The sequence below is a fragment of the Ruditapes philippinarum genome, unplaced genomic scaffold (assembly GCF_026571515.1).
Source record: "Ruditapes philippinarum isolate M1 unplaced genomic scaffold, ASM2657151v2 ctg9677_1_1_1_1, whole genome shotgun sequence".
Lineage (NCBI taxonomy): Eukaryota > Metazoa > Mollusca > Bivalvia > Venerida > Veneridae > Ruditapes > Ruditapes philippinarum.
In genome coordinates this window covers 4,292-23,160 of record NW_026852652.1, presented here as the reverse complement: position 1 = coordinate 23,160, position 18,869 = coordinate 4,292, and the positions used below count along the sequence as shown (strand labels likewise).

At 31.7% G+C, this 18,869-nt stretch overlaps 2 protein-coding genes across 2 annotated transcripts; both read left to right on the top strand.

The window, feature by feature from the left end:
* Window positions 1–2,743: 2,743 nt before the first annotated feature.
* Window positions 2,744–4,018, top strand: LOC132720199 (uncharacterized). Its single transcript, XM_060704260.1, has one exon. The coding sequence runs from the start codon at window positions 2,744–2,746 to the stop codon at window positions 4,016–4,018; it is 1,275 nt and encodes a 424-aa protein (XP_060560243.1).
* A 6,349-nt stretch (window positions 4,019–10,367) lies between these two features.
* LOC132720187 (uncharacterized) lies at window positions 10,368–17,839 on the top strand. Its single transcript, XM_060704232.1, has 2 exons — window positions 10,368–10,811; window positions 14,128–17,839. Exons 1-2 carry the CDS (start codon window positions 10,471–10,473, stop codon window positions 15,461–15,463), a joined length of 1,677 nt encoding a protein of 558 aa, XP_060560215.1. The 5' UTR covers window positions 10,368–10,470; the 3' UTR covers window positions 15,464–17,839.
* The last annotated feature ends 1,030 nt before the right edge of the window (window positions 17,840–18,869 follow it).

The window sequence follows — 18,869 nt, the reverse complement described above, 5'->3', positions numbered from 1 at the left end:
ATTTCATGAGGATATTCCAGCCCTGTCTGGACATAAGATTCTAGATAAAGGTCAAATCAACGATGGACAAACCGGAATTTTTCCTGTGACACCAACACAAAGATGCGAGAAACACGGGTTTAAACCTGTTGACATGTATTGTCAAAGTCATGATTACGTTGGATGTTCTAAATGTATTACAGTAGATCACAGGTAAGATATAATTAAATCTATGTCATGAAATGCCTTAGCCAATATTTAAAGATATATAAATATTATGAGGTAAATGTCACTTAAACTTAGTATAGTAATTTTTGTTTAATTCACTTAATTTGCCTCATCAATTTCCAATTTAGTTTACCAACAGACAGTTCCTGGTGAGATACCCCCGATATATATGATTAAATATGTGTGGTGCAACGATATGCCGATATAATGCAGCGTCATGCAGCCGTACCGCGGGACAGAACCCACATTTACATATTTCGACGTTTTCAAGTCTTGCCACTTCATGTCTTTAACTATACCGACTTGGAGTTCTTTTTTTATCTTAACAATGATATTTAAGAGCCATTAACGTTACACCCTTTTGATTTTAAAGATTTTAAGTATGAATTGTTCCTATTTTCATTCTAATATAACTTCAGGTAGGTAACAGATGAGTCATTAGCAGAACATCATTATGTAGATAGGTTAAATAATACTAATAAAAACAATATTCCGTACCCATAGGAATTTCTCATTCAAATAATGTATTCAAAAGCACTAAAATATTTCAAATAAATCATCTATAAAGATTAAAAATCCTGTTAAAATAGTATCATGAAATGACTATCACCACTTTCTTAAAACCATACGATATCTAAATTGATTTTCATACGCAATTAATAAAATTATTCTTATGTAATCAGGATAAAGGGGTAATTTACAAGCAACCATTTTGCACACGATTTTAATGAAATAATTCAACTATCACGTATGACCAGTAATGTATATGTCAATATGATTTCGGTATGTATCACATGACTTATTTTTCTCTTTTTAATTAAACCATGTCGTCTATATTTAAATGCTTGTGTGAAATAACGGTATCTCGCTTATATTTAAAGCTTTTTTATCTAATATGTACGGTGTTCCGTTAAGGGTGACAGTACGACAGAACGATGGCGAAGCACCACAGTACATCGCACTTTCATATTGGCACCATCGTACTGTCACCATCCTTCTCTCGTATTATCGTACTTTCACCATCGTACTGTTTTACTGTCACCATCTTTCTGTCACCATTGTATCGAACCCTTTACCTATTGCCGTCTACGTTTTATAATTAGAGTAATATTTGGAGTTTAATGCACTATGCATGTTAAAATGAGACTTAATAACACGGTCAACGTTTTCCTCAATGTTTATATTTATTAATGCGCATGCCTAACGGGGAGGCGGCTGTACGATGATGACAGTAAGACAGTAGGATGGTGACAATACGACAGTACGATGGTAACATCACGACAGTACGATGGTGACAATACGACAGTACGATAGGGACAGTTTGACAGTACGTTGGTGTCAATACGTAAGTGCGATGGTGACAGTACGATGGTGATAACACGATAGTACGATGGTGACAGTACAACAGTACGATGGACTGTCAGCATCGTGCTGTCGTGCTTCGCCATTGTACTAGCGTATTGTCACCACAGTACTGTCGTATTTGAAATTTATGATTACAGAAAGGGACATAGAAAATATTTTATTTATCATGTGTGAGTGTGATAGTATCACGTAACATGAAAACATTACCTGGCCATGCAATATGTTTTCCGTATGCGCACGCGCAAAAGATTTATGTATCTTTGCAAGTTGTCTGAAAAAGAAAATGTTTTTCATGTAACAAATGGAAAATAAAATTGAGTTTTTGCTCTTCCAAGATGTTATTTAAATTTTACAAAATGGTTATGTACCGCATAGTTTTCATGGCTTAAAATAAAATACGCCTAGACACAAATTGTAACACATTTAAGCTGTACTTTGAGACCGTTTCGATTTTCACAATAAACTCATGTAAAATTGTAACCAATTTGAAAATAATAATTGAAATAAAGTTACTTCTCCTTGTTGATACATGTATATTGAAGTGGAATTTCTCCAAGAATTAATATCGTACATATTAACAACGGTCCAGTGATATACGAACAATTCTGTTTTAGATGAACATAAAACAGAGAAATAAAAGACATATATATTGAAAGCTTAAAAGAGACATGTATATTTTACACAATACGATAGTTAGCTGTATCAAATGTATTTCTGAGTTAAATGTTTGTTCATGTCAGTTATGTAAGAATTGAACATTTATCAATTTATACATAATTACAAAATGCACTGAGAAAGTATATTAAATTCTTCTTTTCTCAATATCAAAAACAAAGATCTTTGGAGCTAACACTTAATTACAAAGAGAACTGGTTTATGAACATGCGATAATATATGTCGAATTGTTAATTCTCATATAATCTTAAAAAAGCAAAATGTTTCAAATAGCTCATAAATGTACTAACATGACATTTTGGAAAGGAAACATACTACTATAGTGATTCAGATCTGCTTTAATAGTATACATAAAATTCACCAATTTTCATAAAAAAATAAAATGCCAATTGGTTATGTAAAATGAATGCATTCCCTGGCAATATAAACAGATAAGTTACTCAAATTTTCAGGTCATGTAACAATGTTTTCTATGTGCCTGAGTACGTCTTAGATCATGACCCTTCAAGTCAATGTAAAGACGTTCAACGGAAATGACATTGAATTTCGGCTGAAAATTCGACAACAGGAAATGAAACGTCTGTTTGAACGGAAAGAAGAAGAAGTTGAAAAAATAAAACAGTTCCGGATTGACATCAACCAGAAAATTGACAATCTTGAAAAGCAGATCATTGATAACATAGAAGAAAAACACAAAGAAATAATCAAAAAGATTGAAGAGCAAATAACCATACTGACAACTATCCAGACAGATGTTCAGACTTCAGCAGCAGGTATTAAATCCGCCGCATCCAACGTTTCGCAAATATTTGTGGAAACGAAAGCAGCTAAAACAGTTATAGAGTTGGCAGACAATGTTCTGAAAAAGAAGATAGTGGAATTTAAAAGATTTGATGTTGTCTTTGAAGGTCAACAAAAGCTGATGTCAATGATAGACCATATGGACATATTGGGAGAAATTGTGGAAAAGCCTGCTATATATAGGCTTGGGGAAAGAAAGGAGATTAGAATAAAACATAATTCAGACACATATACCAATAATGATATATACAGTATATGTATGCTGAAGGATGGGTCTGTTATAATCGCTGACAGATACAATAAAAGTTTAAAGCGTCTTGACTTGACCTCATCTAAAATTATAGATGTCTGTCAATTTCTGAGATCCCCGTGGCAAATTTGTGAAGTTGGCAATGAGATAGCTGTATCGTCTGGAGAGATAAACATTAACATTGTAACTACTGAAGGTCGTTTTAAAGTAGCACGGGAAATAAAGACCGATCATAGCTGTTATGGCTTAGGGTACAGAAATGGTAAAATTTATGTAACTGATACAAACAAGACTGTCTTTGTTTACAACAAGACAGGGACAATGCTGTTACAATTTTCCGAAGATCAGTCAGGTGATAACTTGTTTGTCAGTATCTTCAGTCTTACAGTCAGTCAAGATGGTGAGAGGATTTATGTTGCTGACTCGAGAAATGGTCTAGTAGTTCTTAGTAAGGAAGGTAAATTACATGGAAAATATAACCCCACCAATCTCAGATACGCGAGGGAGATTTGTGAAACAAATAGTGGAGATATACTTGTTTGTGGTGAATCATCTAACAATATTGTACAATTTTCACCAAATGGTGAGGTGATAGCAGAAATACTTAAATCAGATGGTCAAGGAGGAGGTTGTGAAGCGGTTTGCATTGATCTCAGTCACACGAAGTTGATAGTTGGACGACGAGTTCGGGAATTTATAGAAGTTTACGATTTAAATTGAACAAATATATAAAATGAATTTCACAACAACAGAAAGTAATTGATATCTAAATGTTCATGACGGTAAATCATTACTTGATTAATTGATCAAATAAACCCCATAAATGTATAACAAAGCAATGATGTCAATTTAAGCATATTCCAATAGTCTGACCTCGGCTGTCAAGATGGATAAAGGTCATAAATAAATAATTGATCATGTCGTTTTTTGTCATGAAAAATATGAATTTCTTATTTGTCCAATTTTAATAAAATCCTAAATAGGTAAAGAAAGTTACGGCCAATTGTAAGGAAATTATATAATTTTACCTTTAGTGCCAATGCCAAATTAAGGTCATGATCAAGATCAATTCCATATTTTCTAATGTCTTGACTCTTGGATTTTTGTGCATTCCTCGGAAAGGTCGGGCTAAAAATGACGTGCATAATTTCATCCATAATGTCATCTATTAATTTTACAAGTTTCAGAAAAAATATTTTCAAAACTTCTTGAGTTATTAGAGAGCGGACGGAAAGAAGGACAAAGTGCAAATATAATATTGTCCAAACAATATACATCCATTTAACAAGTTTTAAAACTTTTAGAGTTATTAGAGAGCGGACGGAAAGAAGGACTTAATAATGCCCCACAAATATACATTATCACATACCCGTACCGTTTTTATGACTCCGTAAAAATCTTATAGGACGGCCGTGCATATATTCTGACATGACGTCATTTGCATTATACAAAAACGTGTAAAGACGCCTTAAATGTTAGCGTTTATCTACAGGTGCGTCAATAAAAAATGATTGTTTTATGCTTTATTTGTGAAACAAACAGTGGGAGATATAACTTGTTTGTGGTGAATCATCTAACAATATTGTACAATTTTCACCAAATGGTGAGGTGATAGCAGAAATACTTAAATCAGATGGTCAAGGAGGAGGTTGTGAGGCGGTTTTGCATTGATCTCAGTCACACGAAAGTTGATAGTTTGGATGACGAGTTCGGGAATTTATAGAAGTTTACGATTTAAATTGAACAAATATATATGAAATGAATTTCACAACAAACAGAAAGTAATTGATATCTTAATGTTCATGACGGTAAATCATTACTTGATTAATTGATCAAATAAACCCCATAAATGTATAACAAAGCAATGATGTCAATTTAAGCATATTCCAATAGTCTGACCTCGGCTGTCCAAGATGGATAAAGGTCATAAATAAATAATTGATCATGTCGTTTTTTGTCATGAAAAATATGAATTTTTTATTTGTCCAATTTTAATAAAATCCTAAATAGGTAAAGAAAGTTACGGCCCAATTGTAAGGAAATTATATATATTTTACCTTTAGTGCCAATGCCAAATTAAGGTCATGATCAAGATCAATTCCATATTTTCTAATGTCTTGACTTGGATTTTTGTGCATTCCTCGGAAAGGTCGGGCTAAAAATGACGTGCATAATTTCATCCATAATGTCATCTATCAATTTTACAAGTTTCAGAAAAAAATATTTTCAAAACTTCTTGAGTTATTAGAGAGCGGACGGAAAGAAGGACAAAGTGCAAATCTAATATTGTCCAAACAATATACATCCATTTAACAGGTTTTAAAACTTTTAGAGTTATTAGAGAGCGGACGGAAAGAAGGACTTAATAATGCCCCAAAAATATACATAATCACATACCCGTACCGTTTTTATGACTCCGTAAAAATCTTATAGGACGGCCGTGCATATATTTTGACATGACGTCATTTGCATTATACAAAAACGTGTAAAGACGCCCTAAATGTTAGCGTCTATCTACAGGTGCGTCAATAAAAAATGATTGTTTTATGCTTTAAACAGTCTTTATTTTGGGTATGTAATAAATACATTATATGTTATTTTTCCATCTTGTTCAAAACAAATTAATTTTCATTGAAACTACACTCATTCAATATCATCTTTATATTTAATACATTCTTATTAAAAGAGGAAATATATGCCAGCAAAAATAAAAATGAAACAAATTGCAACAATAGAAAAGTTGAGTTTGAAACACATTTAACCTGCGCTTGAAATATGTTAAAGTGTAAAGAAATAATTGCTTGATATCAATACTTTATGATTTTAAAATATGATCCTGATGACATGAAGTTAAACGTTTAACATCTTCATTGTTGTTGAAATAGAACTTACACAAGCGATTTGAACCAGAAAGTTAAATAAATTTACTTCGAGTTTATACTCCCGGCCATACAATCTGAAATGGCACTGTCCGTTCCGTCTTTGGTTTGATTCAAGATAGTAAAACTACTTGGTCTTATTTTAGTTTAACATAAAATTTATATTAAAAAGTAAATGAGCCCATCAAAGTTGACCAATTGTTCTTTTATGACACCGTCGGTGGGACCATATGTCACCTTCGAGGGTCATGGTTACAGAAACTTATTAAGGAAACTACAAATAAAGCTAAAAGCCAATATCTAAGCTGTTGTTTTTTGTGGTTTTTTTTGTAGATTAAGACTAAACAATTCCAAGACATATTCATCACAGAAGTTTACGTAAGCTGACCAAAAATTCAATTTTGCATCAGAATAATGATTTATGTAGGTTTGTATAGGTCCACTTATCAATATTTTATGTTACGTAAATAGCTAATCTGTGGTAATGGAAGTTTCACAAAATTAAAGAATTAAATATATTTTCCCATATAGGTCTGCATTAATCAGGTTACACTTAGTGTCGGGGGCAATATTTAAATAAAGGCGGCCATAAATCAGTTTCAGTTTTATTGAGGGCTCTAATCAATTGTTGGGCTAATATGGATGGCTACATAATCTGAACACAATAGAAACGCAAATTACAATCAACTTAAAATAATTAAATATTTCGGGGTGTCCCGGGCCGAGTGGATAAAGTCGATGACTTCAAACCACTTGCACCTCACCGCTGTGCGCTTGAATCCCGACAGGGACTTCTCAGTTTTTTTATTTGAGGAAGCTATCCAGCTAGCTTATGGAATGTCGATGGTTCTGATCAGGTTACTCAGGTACTTGTCGTGTCTAAAAAAATGCACAGAAGGGTACATGTGGTCTTCCCCAATATGACATATACTGTGTTGGTGCGACATAAAAAAAACAACCAAAAATGTATTTTGTCCATAAAAGTGTGTATAATTCAAGTGGCCCCCAGGCGCTGCCAATACTTGCTCAAGGGGAAGGATTTACATTAGTTTTGTAGAATTCCACATGAAAAATATCTTAGCATTGGGAATTGCGGTTTTACACAATTAAAATTAAAGGTATTTCACTATAAAAGTCTGTGTTAGTCAAGTGTAGCAGAAACCTAAGCGACCTTGACTTCTAAAGGGACCAGCTGACCTAGGTCAAAATGTGTTATCTACAAAACAAGACTGACCAACCAATATCTACACCAAAGTAAAAGAAGTTATGACTTAATGTTCCTAGTTATTGACCAGTTCGATATAAATGAAAATAAATCTGCTTAACTACATACACTATAAAAGATGTATACGTATGTGCTTATATTAACCGATAGGCTATGGTCGTTGATTGTCTAACTGTATGTCACTTGACTCAATGTTAAAGACTATTTGCCTTAACGGGGCAAAACCGACGAGTTGTCCATTTTGACCCAACTGCCTGTCTTTTTACTTTGAGTAGATATATAACCAGGATAGGTTAAAATTCCATACATGACCAAGATAGAGTTAATGATGTTCAGAAAGCTTCAGAATTGAGATAGTCGAATCAAATTTCACACATACGCCAGGAAAAGATCAAATGCTTAAGTTTGTCTTAACAATATATAAGAAAATCTAGTTAAAAGATGAGAGCAAAGTGTCAATAACAGCAAGAACATAAACAGATGACACATGATAGTGTCTTTAGTAAACTACTCTCAATATTAGACAGAAGGTGTAACAATGCTTAAGATGTTAGATAACGACGAGATGAACACTCCAGTCAGAGAAGAAAACAAGTCCAGACATTAAGTAAGGTTGTTATTCAAATTAGAATATAGTATCTGAGCACAAAGCGAAATGTCCTTGAAACTTAACTCAAGTAATACTTGAGCTACATTAAATATTCTACTTTGATTATATTTAAACATGTATAATTGTCAATCAATTCATCATATTCCTTGAGGATGTACCTGAGGCGCGCATGCATCGCGATAAATGACTGATGGTGATTTTACAAGATATGCAGAAAATGTAAAGCCATAAGGGATAGTTGAATTTTTTGTAATTGTTTGATAATCAAACTTTGAAGCCAGTGTTTAGCCTCTAAATTTTGACAATGACAATTGAGTCATATGTTTTTTCTTTGACATTGCCGTTATATGAAACAATATCTTATACTGGAGGGGCTTGATGTAGTGCCAATTCTAAAATGCGTAATTTCGTCTGCATATAATTCTATATATCAAATTATGCTTATAAATATAATTTATAATTTAGTGTGTGTCAGACTAAAGAACGTTGCTTGTATAAATATGTTTTGACCTAACATTTACCGACAAAGCACTGCTTGTTATCCTACAATAGTCGCTATCTAGATGAACATGTGATACCTAGAAAGTTTTTAAGTATATATCAGTATATGGCGGGGTAAAATAAAACAATTCATCTCATATGCATTATCTTGACTATTGAAATAGTTCAATGTAGCGACTTCCTTTGACTGTATTTAACGACCGTAATATTTACTCACAAATCGGACCCTTCTAACAAATTTAACTTCAAACATGTAATAACCACACATAAAATTGTGTATTGAAACTTTAGCCACAGCAAGAGTGTGTAGGCTTAAATAGCTACATATACTGCAGTTTATTATTAGATTTTATGTAATTGACAGACGATAATTAGGTTTGAGAAATCTGTAAATGTTTTGCCTTAATTTTTGTGAAATGATGTTGTTGTTGTTGTTGCTGTTTTTGTTTACGCCCGATTTTTTTAAAGTCCCTTTCATAATTAATGGTACACGGGCTTGATAATTATTTAAGATTTATACTATTAATTACATGAATTACTTTATTATTAAACTATCGGTAATACAATTATGGCTCGGAATCTCCAAATCGATAAAACATATTTATAGTTCATGTATGTGAGAGTTACACATATTTGACTTTTTGGGTTATGAAATTAAAGACTATTTTCTTAAGATATTTCAATCCAACACTATTTTATTATTATTCTATATCTTACTTTGCATAAATATCAGGATCAAAATGACGACTAGCTCATTTTATCATTTTTTAATTTTATAAATAACAGGGTAAAGAACATTTTCATATACATTGATTTAGTTTGATTATTATTTGTTAATTGTAATACAGTTTTGTTTATAGATAAGTAGTAATGAACAATTATCCTTATCATACAATTATACTGATTGCTAGGCAAAACTGGAGGTATTGTGTCTAGCGATCCCCTGTGTCTAAAATGGAATGGAAGGTCACTGAAGACAGTCTCCACTGCATAGCAAATAAAATCTATCTTGATATATCATAACAGTATCAATAAAATACTTATCCAAAAATGTTAGCATGAGGGTCGTCGCAATTTCGAAAACATACTCTGTTTTGTCCTGGTCTCCTTATCAACACACTGATACCATGCAAGTGAAGTTAAAGGTGCGTATCGAAATCGTAATAAGGTAGAAAAATAAGTAATAACAAGCGTTATTACAAGATTAAGATATTAGTTCGATAAAACACTCGGCATGGTGTATGTTCACGTTTCTCACACAAACTTATATGTGAGTATAAATGTAATGAGAAATGCAACATATATGTTACCGTAAAGTCGTTCTTTACAGTTTTACCAATTTCATTCGAGTAAAACAATTCATATTAAAAAATATGAAATATGAATTACTGATGCTATGTTTAATTCTGGAGCAAGTGCTTTTGAGACGTCATTTACTTACGTTGTAGTTTTACTTAATTAACATATTCGTGCAAATTTAAAAAAAAAGGAGTGTTGACATCGGTAGCATTTTTTAAATCTAACCACGCTAAATATAATAGAACAGTACAGACCATGGCCACGGAGACGCCGGCTGATCTTGGTCTGCACTGTTTTCATGAGAATAATGTGTAGTTAATGCTAATAGTAAAGTTTGTTAAACTATTAACTGTACTTTTAGCCCGAAAGAATACTCAGTTGAAACACTCCTGTCTATTTATAGAAAATTACCATAAAAATGAAATTAATTCAAGGACGTTAGATATAGAAGATATCAACAGGTCTAAAAAAAATATTTACACATTCAAAAAACATGCATTTGTACTTTGTATTTAAAAGAAATTATCGATTAAAGTACCCAGTGTATCTCGAGAATACAGTGGATTTTCGATCGTGATTTTATATCTTGTTATAGATATTGAAACAGAAATGAAATGAATATTTTTTTTTAAAAAAAAAGTAATTTTGTTTAAAGCAAATGGCTTTTGTTTTTGGAAATAAGACGGGAAAACGGTCAAATGAATTAGTTCATTGGTTTTGCTCACGCTGTAAACGTAAGAAAAGAAATAGGGAAGCGGACATATACTGTCTCAACTGTCATGATTATTACTGTTTGAATTGTTTTGACATTCACGAGAGTCTTCCAGCTCTGTCTGGACATAAGATTCTAGATAAAGGTCAAGCCAAAGAGGGAACAAGTGGAAATCTGCCTGTTTCACCAACACAAATATGCGAGAAACACGGTTTTAAACGTGTTGACATGTATTGTCAAAGGCACGATATCGTTGGTTGTTCTACATGTATGGAAGTCGATCACAGGTAGGATATAATTTAATTCATTAATTTACATTATGTTGTACATAAGCGAATTTTTCTTGACAAATATAAAAAAGGTTGATGTTGATTTAACTTGGTATAAATAAAATAAAAATGGGACATTGTATTTAAAAAGCTATGGTTCATATTAATTTTTCCACTTTGATATTGACGTGTGTGACTAGTTTAATGGAAAAAAAACGGTAAGGTGGATCGACCACCTAGACATGAACTGATACGTTTAATTCAGCTTAGAAAACCGACAAACATCACCTCGATCCATAAACAATGAGTCAATCACATAAGAAATTTTTCGAAGCTGGACAAAAAAATACTTATTCTGTCTGCATATGATTTTGTTATATAGTAACTAAGGATATAACTTGATTTATATCAAACTCACGGTTAACCTGTACTGTTTCAGTTTTCACAATACATTATGTGAAAACATCCGATATTAAGGCGACAACAATGTCATTTAAACAAACTTATTTTAGTAATAATTTTAATTTATTGAATCTTTGTGCATTCAATGTCGTTGATCATCATAAAAAATAACATTTTGAAAAGAATGCCTTTGTAAAGGATTGATTTTGAATAATAATCCTAAAATTTTAAATCGTCATATCAAAGTCATTTTTTATTTTTTTGTCATCAAACTTTTGGAAAAATAAACATACTTATAATATCTGGGGAACAGTGTCCCAAATTTTTTCTATATTTTCTCAAAAAGTAAAACATGTCAAACATTTTATGCGACTTTTTTCACCATACATATTACGTAATTAAAGATATTTAAGTCGCTGATTGAGCAAACAAAAATCCCTGACACGGTTCCCTCCGTAAATGAATTCCCTTTCATGTGCTTTAAACCACATGTTAATTGCTTGATTATTAAAAAAGTTATGCCGATTCAAAGTTTGTCCAACCCGCATCAAACGAAGTGTCATAAATTGGCTGTTGTCTCTTGGACCCCTACAGTTCACGCTAATTATTTGCATAACAAACAAATATCGTACCAGAGAGGGTCACAAGTTGCGGAACATTGTATGACCCAAGGATATCTGACCAATTAAAAAGCTGCTGATTAATATCAGTTTATAGCAGAAATTTCATCAAATCTTAACGTGATTTACTGTCCGTCTGGTATCTGTCGCATATGTCACGTGACTATTGGTTAAATTTGAGGCACTCAATTGGGGGATATGGAATGCATTTGCGCACCGCTAACGGGGTATTTAATTGTTTCAATTTTGAAGTTTATTATTATTACCATCAGCATTATTATTATATTATACCAGTGTCACTCTGTCTGTGTATTCGTGTATGAAATTCCGTTAAAATATAAATTAACATAACAAAAAAAAAACTGAGCTTCTGACAGTCCTTTAAAGTGCATGCATGGTAGATGAACAAGTAAGAACGGGATATTATATATTTTTTCCGCAAAATTGATATAAGTGCTTCACATATTTTAATAGAAAGTGCATTACTCGATCATTATGATCTGACCTTCTTGACTTCTATTATCATGAATATCATCTATGCACGGCATAGAGATCCGGTTTCTACTGGGATATACAATAACTAATTTCATACTTTGTCCCAGGTTTATTAGTTGTACTGTGTTCGATTTAATTGCGAACAATTTATTCAAAGCATTCACTTATAATATATTTTAATATCTTTTTTTTTTGTTTATAGAGAAGTAATCATCCTTAGACAATCGTAAAAATGGTTTAGAAATTTGTCAGGGACCCCTTACCACATGTCATACAGGCGTTCACATAAAAAATGTTATCTGTTTTTGTTGTTGTTTTACTTGACATTATTAGAAAACGGGGTTGAATAAAAATATGCCATTGAATCCGTACAAAAGTCCATAAACTCAATGTAATATATATCAGATTAACGGGACAAACAAATTATTATTTCACACATTATTGATATTTTAGCAACTACATTTTTAATCAACCCCGTGGTCGTGCAATTTGCCGCTTTGCTTAATTATTTATGTTACATACATTATGTAACGTACATTTGTCTACAATTTCTTAATTTATCAAAAAGGCTAAATAAAAGGTAGACGATATAACGTTGAGATATTCATATAAGATGTACAGTATTTGTACGATACATGTATTACGAGTAGTATGGAGAGGTAATTCACGGATATATGGAACTACCGATTTCCCTCATTGATGCCTCAACAGGGGGCGGAGCGTTATCGATAATTGACAGGTTACGCGGATAGCAGATAAAAATGTGATAGGCACCGTTTTTAAACGTTTAAAAACACATTTTTTGGACTAACTGCTTCCAAAATTAAATCACAAATGTGTTCAGAAAAGGTTGATAAATCTACTAAGCAAAAAAATCTCATTTTAGGTGTTTTCAGTGATAATTGACTCCGTTGTCACCTTAAACTAATAACCAAACGACAATTAAAATCAAATTAATTCGAATATAAAGTACAATATTTCCAACACTTACATTAGAATTGTCGATTTTTAAAAAAAAAACGGCTCAGTAATATATGGATATACTATTTAATAAACATTAGCGAAATAAAACAAAACAAATCTGTTAGAGGCTTAAAACTCGTAGACATGTTTAATATGCATAATAAGATAGCTAGCTAGTATCAATTGTAAAGGCGAAATGAATAGAAAGGCATTTCTTATGTGTGGTTCCGTTTGTTACGTTAGATTTAAACATTTATGTATTTATCGTTTTTAAAATATATATAAAGAAGTATAATTATTCAATCGTTCATTCTTCAATAATTTTTATGTTAAGTTAAACACGAATATCCCATTTAAATTCCAGAATATCATATGCTGGTCACCTAAATATCGAAGTGATTATATTCACTTTTAATAATACTCTTCATGTGCCTAATATGGTGATGGTCATACATGTATTATATGATTTTTACATGTGAAGAGAATACATAATCGTCTTAGTAACGTTTGTATCATTGTAAAAATACGAAGCAAATTACTTGTTGTACAAACGAGATCCTTCGTTCTAACAGCCTCTAAATTTGTGATTTCAAAAGCAAGTTTTGAGAAGGAAACTTGCCACTTCATTGATGATTCTTATCCATTATATGTAAATACAGAATTCAACAAGTCTCACTATTCTTTTATATATATTTTTGAAAGTTTCAAAGCTCTTAACGTGTAAACTTTATTAATTGAGGTCAAAATGTGAAATATTTTAAATAAACAGAATAAGATGCTAATGTAAAATAAATGCATTGTTCTGGCAAAATTATGTATATACAGTTTAGTTTACATTATTCTCAATATTTCAGGAAATGTAACGTGCCGACCTATGTGCGTGAGTACGTCTTAGATCATGACCCTACAAGTCAATGTGAAGCCGTTGAGCAGAAAATGTTAGCTGTTACCGGTGACATTGAATTTCAGCTGAAAATGCGCCAGCGGGAAATAAAACGTCTACTAAAACGGAAAGAAAAAGAAGTTGAGAAAATAAAGCAGTTTTGGGTGGACGTCAACAGGAAGCTTGGCATTCTTGAAAAGGAGAGCATTGATTACATTAAAGATAGATACAAAGCTTTACTCAAGATGTTTGAAGAGCAATTTTCTATACTGGCAACATTCCAGACAGATGTTCAGTCTTCAGCAGAAGAATTAAACTCCGCCTCGTCAAACGTGTCACAAAAATTTGAAAGCATGAAAGTAGCTAACTCAGTTACAGAAAAGGCGGAAAATGGTTTAAAAGAGAAGAAAGGGGGATTTAAAAGATTTGACGTTGTTTTTGAAGGTCAACAAAGGCTGATGTCAATGATAGACCAAATGAACATTTTGGGACAAATTGTTGAAAAGCCAGCTATATATTGGCTTGGGGAAAGGAAGAAGATTAGTATCAAACATGATTCAGACGCAAGTGCCAATAATGATATACAGAGTATATGTATGCTAAAGGATGGCTGTGTGATTATCGCTGATAACAGAAAAGGAAGCTTGAAACGTCTTAATCTGACCTCACCCAACATTGTAGATGTCTGCAAACTTCCGAAATTACCGTGGCAAATTTGTGAAGTTGACAATGAGATAGCTGTTTCCTCCGGTGGGATGAACATCGACATTGTAACTACAGAAGGTTCTCTTAAAGTAGCACGGGAAATAAAAACCGATCATAATTGCTATGGCTTAGGGTACAGAAATGGTAAAGTTTATGTAACAGATTCAAAGGCGACTTTATTTGTCTACAACAAGACAGGGACAATGCTGATACAAGTTTCTAAAGATCAGGTAGGTGATAACTTGTTTAGTGATATATACAGTCTTACAGTCAGTCGAGATGGTGAGAGGATATATGTTTCTGACCTAAAACTTGGTCTTGTAGTGCTCAGTAAGGATGGGGAATTACATTGGGGATACAAAACTTCCACACTAGTGGACGCGAGAGAAATTTGCGAAACAAATAGTGGAGATATCCTTGTTTGTGGATATTTTTCTAACAATATTTTACAATTTTCGCCAAATGGTGAGGTAATAGGAGAAATACTCACATCAGATGATAAAGATGGACGTTTACAGGCGGTTTGCTATGATCGCAATCACATGAGACTGATAGTTGGACGAGCAGAACGGGATTATATAGAAGTTTACGAGATAAATTGAACAACAAATATAAATAACACCTAAATGTTCATGGCCGCTAATCAATATCTGACTAAATGAGGCAATTTCAAGACATCTGTAGTGATATTCACTTTAGATTATCTTCAGAGAAAAATTCACATTATATATACAAATTTTCCTGCGATTCACCTAAGACGTATGAATTTTAAGCGTATTTATCTACCCCAAAACGTCACATTACTTTTATGGATAATACGTATTAATGACACTTGTGAAGAACTCATTAACATGTATGAATATTGCCGTTCAACAATGACCATAAATCCTCCATTTAAAAAGGCTACGTGTGTGTTTTAAAGAATTACTTTTTTATGTATATTTTTTCTTTTCCGTGCAAATAGGCCATTTTCAATGTGTTCGATTATTTGCATTATCTAAATATGGTCAATACTTACAATTAACACATATTACAATGTGTAATACAAACTACAAACTGAAATTCATCTTAGATACATCACTTTTTTTAGAGAAAGGATGCCATGATCAATCACAACGAGAGAACCTGCACCGTCCGGGATTCATATCTGATTCAGCCTCTACCAAATAAGCTAAACGGCCGTTTACTTCCTGGAGTGACACAACAACGTTTCTATTTTTCTAGTGAAAATAAACTAAACACTATCTCAGTAATAAAAGTAATTGTGGCGTCACCAAATAAAAAAGCGTCATTAGGTGCCAACTTTGGTTACGTCCTTTGGGACAAAAATATTTGTTTTGTGTGTGTGCGTTAGCAGGTATAATCTGTTTGTTTGTAGGCCATTTAGTTTGAATTTTTACTTCAATGTGTCCGCTATTGAAACATATTTGTATTATTTTAGTGATATTCAGGCTAATTTAAATAGAGCTATATTATCTATCGTATAATGAATGGCAATGGTTTATCTATTTCCACATTGGTATTACAGTAGCCAAATTTAATAAAAATTGATAAAAAGCCAGGTGAAATTTACTCACTATCAGAATAGCCAGCTTATACAAATATCAACAAATTACAATATAATGGTGACAAATATTAAAAGTGTATGCCTGTACTGTCAATCATTTCTGTTTACCTTAGATGTAACATTATCTTTTTCGTTAGATCAACGTCGTCGTTTCACTTTTTTGTTTGAACGTTGTTTTATGTTTGTAAATGTAGTTGAATATAATTGTTCCATTCTTATTTTCTGAATTTATGGATGTATTTTTGCAAACAAAGGAAGAAACGTTGTTCACGCTTTTCTCATTGTTTACATTGCCAATTTCAAAGAGTAAGACATTATCAATTTTACAAATTCAAATGTTTAACATTTTAAAATGCTTTTATTGATAAAATAAGACAGAAAATTTTAAGGCACCTAGAAAAGTATGTTGATAGCATAATGATTATGGTTAAAATATTTGTTAAAAGAGCCTATGTGTTAATAGTTTTTCTTTTCCGAAATTGACGTGTCGTGAATTACAATTTATGTACTATGTTTATCTTTGATATTTCTTTCATCAACTATTTCAATTATAAAATTCCGTATCATCTGAAATACAAAACTTTGGTATTCAAACAAGCACCAAGGGAAAATCTAAAGACAATTAGTTATCATCAACTCTTCGTTACTTCTTTTATTTAATCTTAATGCGTAAATGTAGAGTTTACCAATGTAGTAAATTTTGCGACTATACAAAGTAGTTTGATTGATTTGTTTAAGTGTTTTAACAGTTTTTATATGTAGCAATTATGAGGAGTTTACATAAATTATGTAGTATTGATATGTAGTTGAAGTATTATGTTCGTTTAAGGAGTTTACAGATGCAGTTAATATGAGGAGTTAATATATGTAGGTGGTGATATATGTAGTTTATATGATTGGATAAAATAAAAAGTTTTACGTCGCGGTCTTATGAGGGTTTACATATGTAGCAAGCATGAAAGATTTACATTAATGACGCACGACGCGAAAAATACCGGTCTTAATGACATTTTTTTCGAAATTTGGTTTTTATCTCATTTTTGTAGAGATTTTCTTTCTGAATAAGATAGTGAAAACTATTTTTAAATCAAAATCTTATTTATTGAGATATACCTATTTAAAGAAAGTAATATATTTGAACAATTTATTAACAAATGACGTCGAAAAAATAAGTTGACGTTTATTAATTAAAGAATTTTAAAGCGGCAATTTTATTTATCCTAAATCAACTCAATTAGTTTGATCTAACTGTAAAAAAGTAGTTTCATAGTTCCAAAGTTTATTTCAGAACTCAATTTATGTACACACATGACAATATGAGCTTTAGCATATAACCATACATTACATAAAGAGGTATGACATACACATGAAAAAAAATGATATTAATACAATTCATCTTAACAAAATGGAGAAGGACACGCATTTTCAAGGACATGATGAACAAATATGTAGAAATCTATTATCAAATTTTGTGATTATTTCCTTAACAAATAAACAAAATTACTATATTCATTACAATGGGTTGTATTCATATTCATTATAGATTTAAAGTTAATAAAATTGTGATTTTGTACATAATTGCGATCTAACATTCTTTTTCTTGGTACAGATAATTTATTGCATTAAAAGAAATAATGAAATTCATCTCCAATACTTCCAGAGCTGCTACAAAGTGTACATTTTCGTAAATTTAAATCTTTAATATTCCAACTTCCGGTTTCTACAGGAAGCCTGCTGTTACATATCTTAGTAAGTTTTTTGGTAAATTTATTTAATAGGATTCGAAATGCAATTTTTCTTTAAATAATTTCTAATTTTTACATTTGCTCGATTCTGTTCAATACCAGTCATTTAGAATTAAATCTGAAAATTTTTGCTTCACATTAGCAACTAACCACTTTTGATTTGGAAACATCTGATAGGTTCATACATTGAGGTTTCAACATTTGACAAGTATATTTTTAATATGCTTAAGCACAGAAATGTCTGTCTATTATCATTACTACTTGTTTTATAAGTTTAAAGAGTAATTTGATAAAATGTGCTAGATAGGTTTAATTCATTAGGTACAACTAGATCAGACCAAAAGTTCATTATTCTACAATCAATATCAATAGAAATAGGTTTAACACCACATACGACGTACACAAAACAATTTGGTGTACTAAAGTTAAGGCCTAATATATGTTTAAGATATTTCGATTGTACCTTTTCAACCATACTGTTATTACCATATCCCAAGCATTCACAACCGTATCGTAAAATTGGTTTTACAAGTTTGTCAAATAAATCTATTTAAATATTCAAAGGAAGTTTTTTTTGTTGTTTTTTTTTTTTTCAATTAACAATACAAGGCATTTATTGCTTGCTTAGCTATATAAGTCTTTGCTTTTAAGAAACTACCACTTTTACTAAATAATACTCCTAGGTAATTGAATTCC

Bases quoted from the DNA above. Each gene is read 5' to 3' on its own strand.
- LOC132720187 (XM_060704232.1), top strand. From the start codon at position 10,471: ATGGCTTTTGTTTTTGGAAATAAGACGGGAAAACGGTCAAATGAATTA. The intron at 10,812-14,127 runs GTAGGATATAAT...TCAATATTTCAG, and splicing joins TGTATGGAAGTCGATCACAG to GAAATGTAACGTGCCGACCT.
- LOC132720199 (XM_060704260.1), top strand. From the start codon at position 2,744: ATGACCCTTCAAGTCAATGTAAAGACGTTCAACGGAAATGACATTGAA.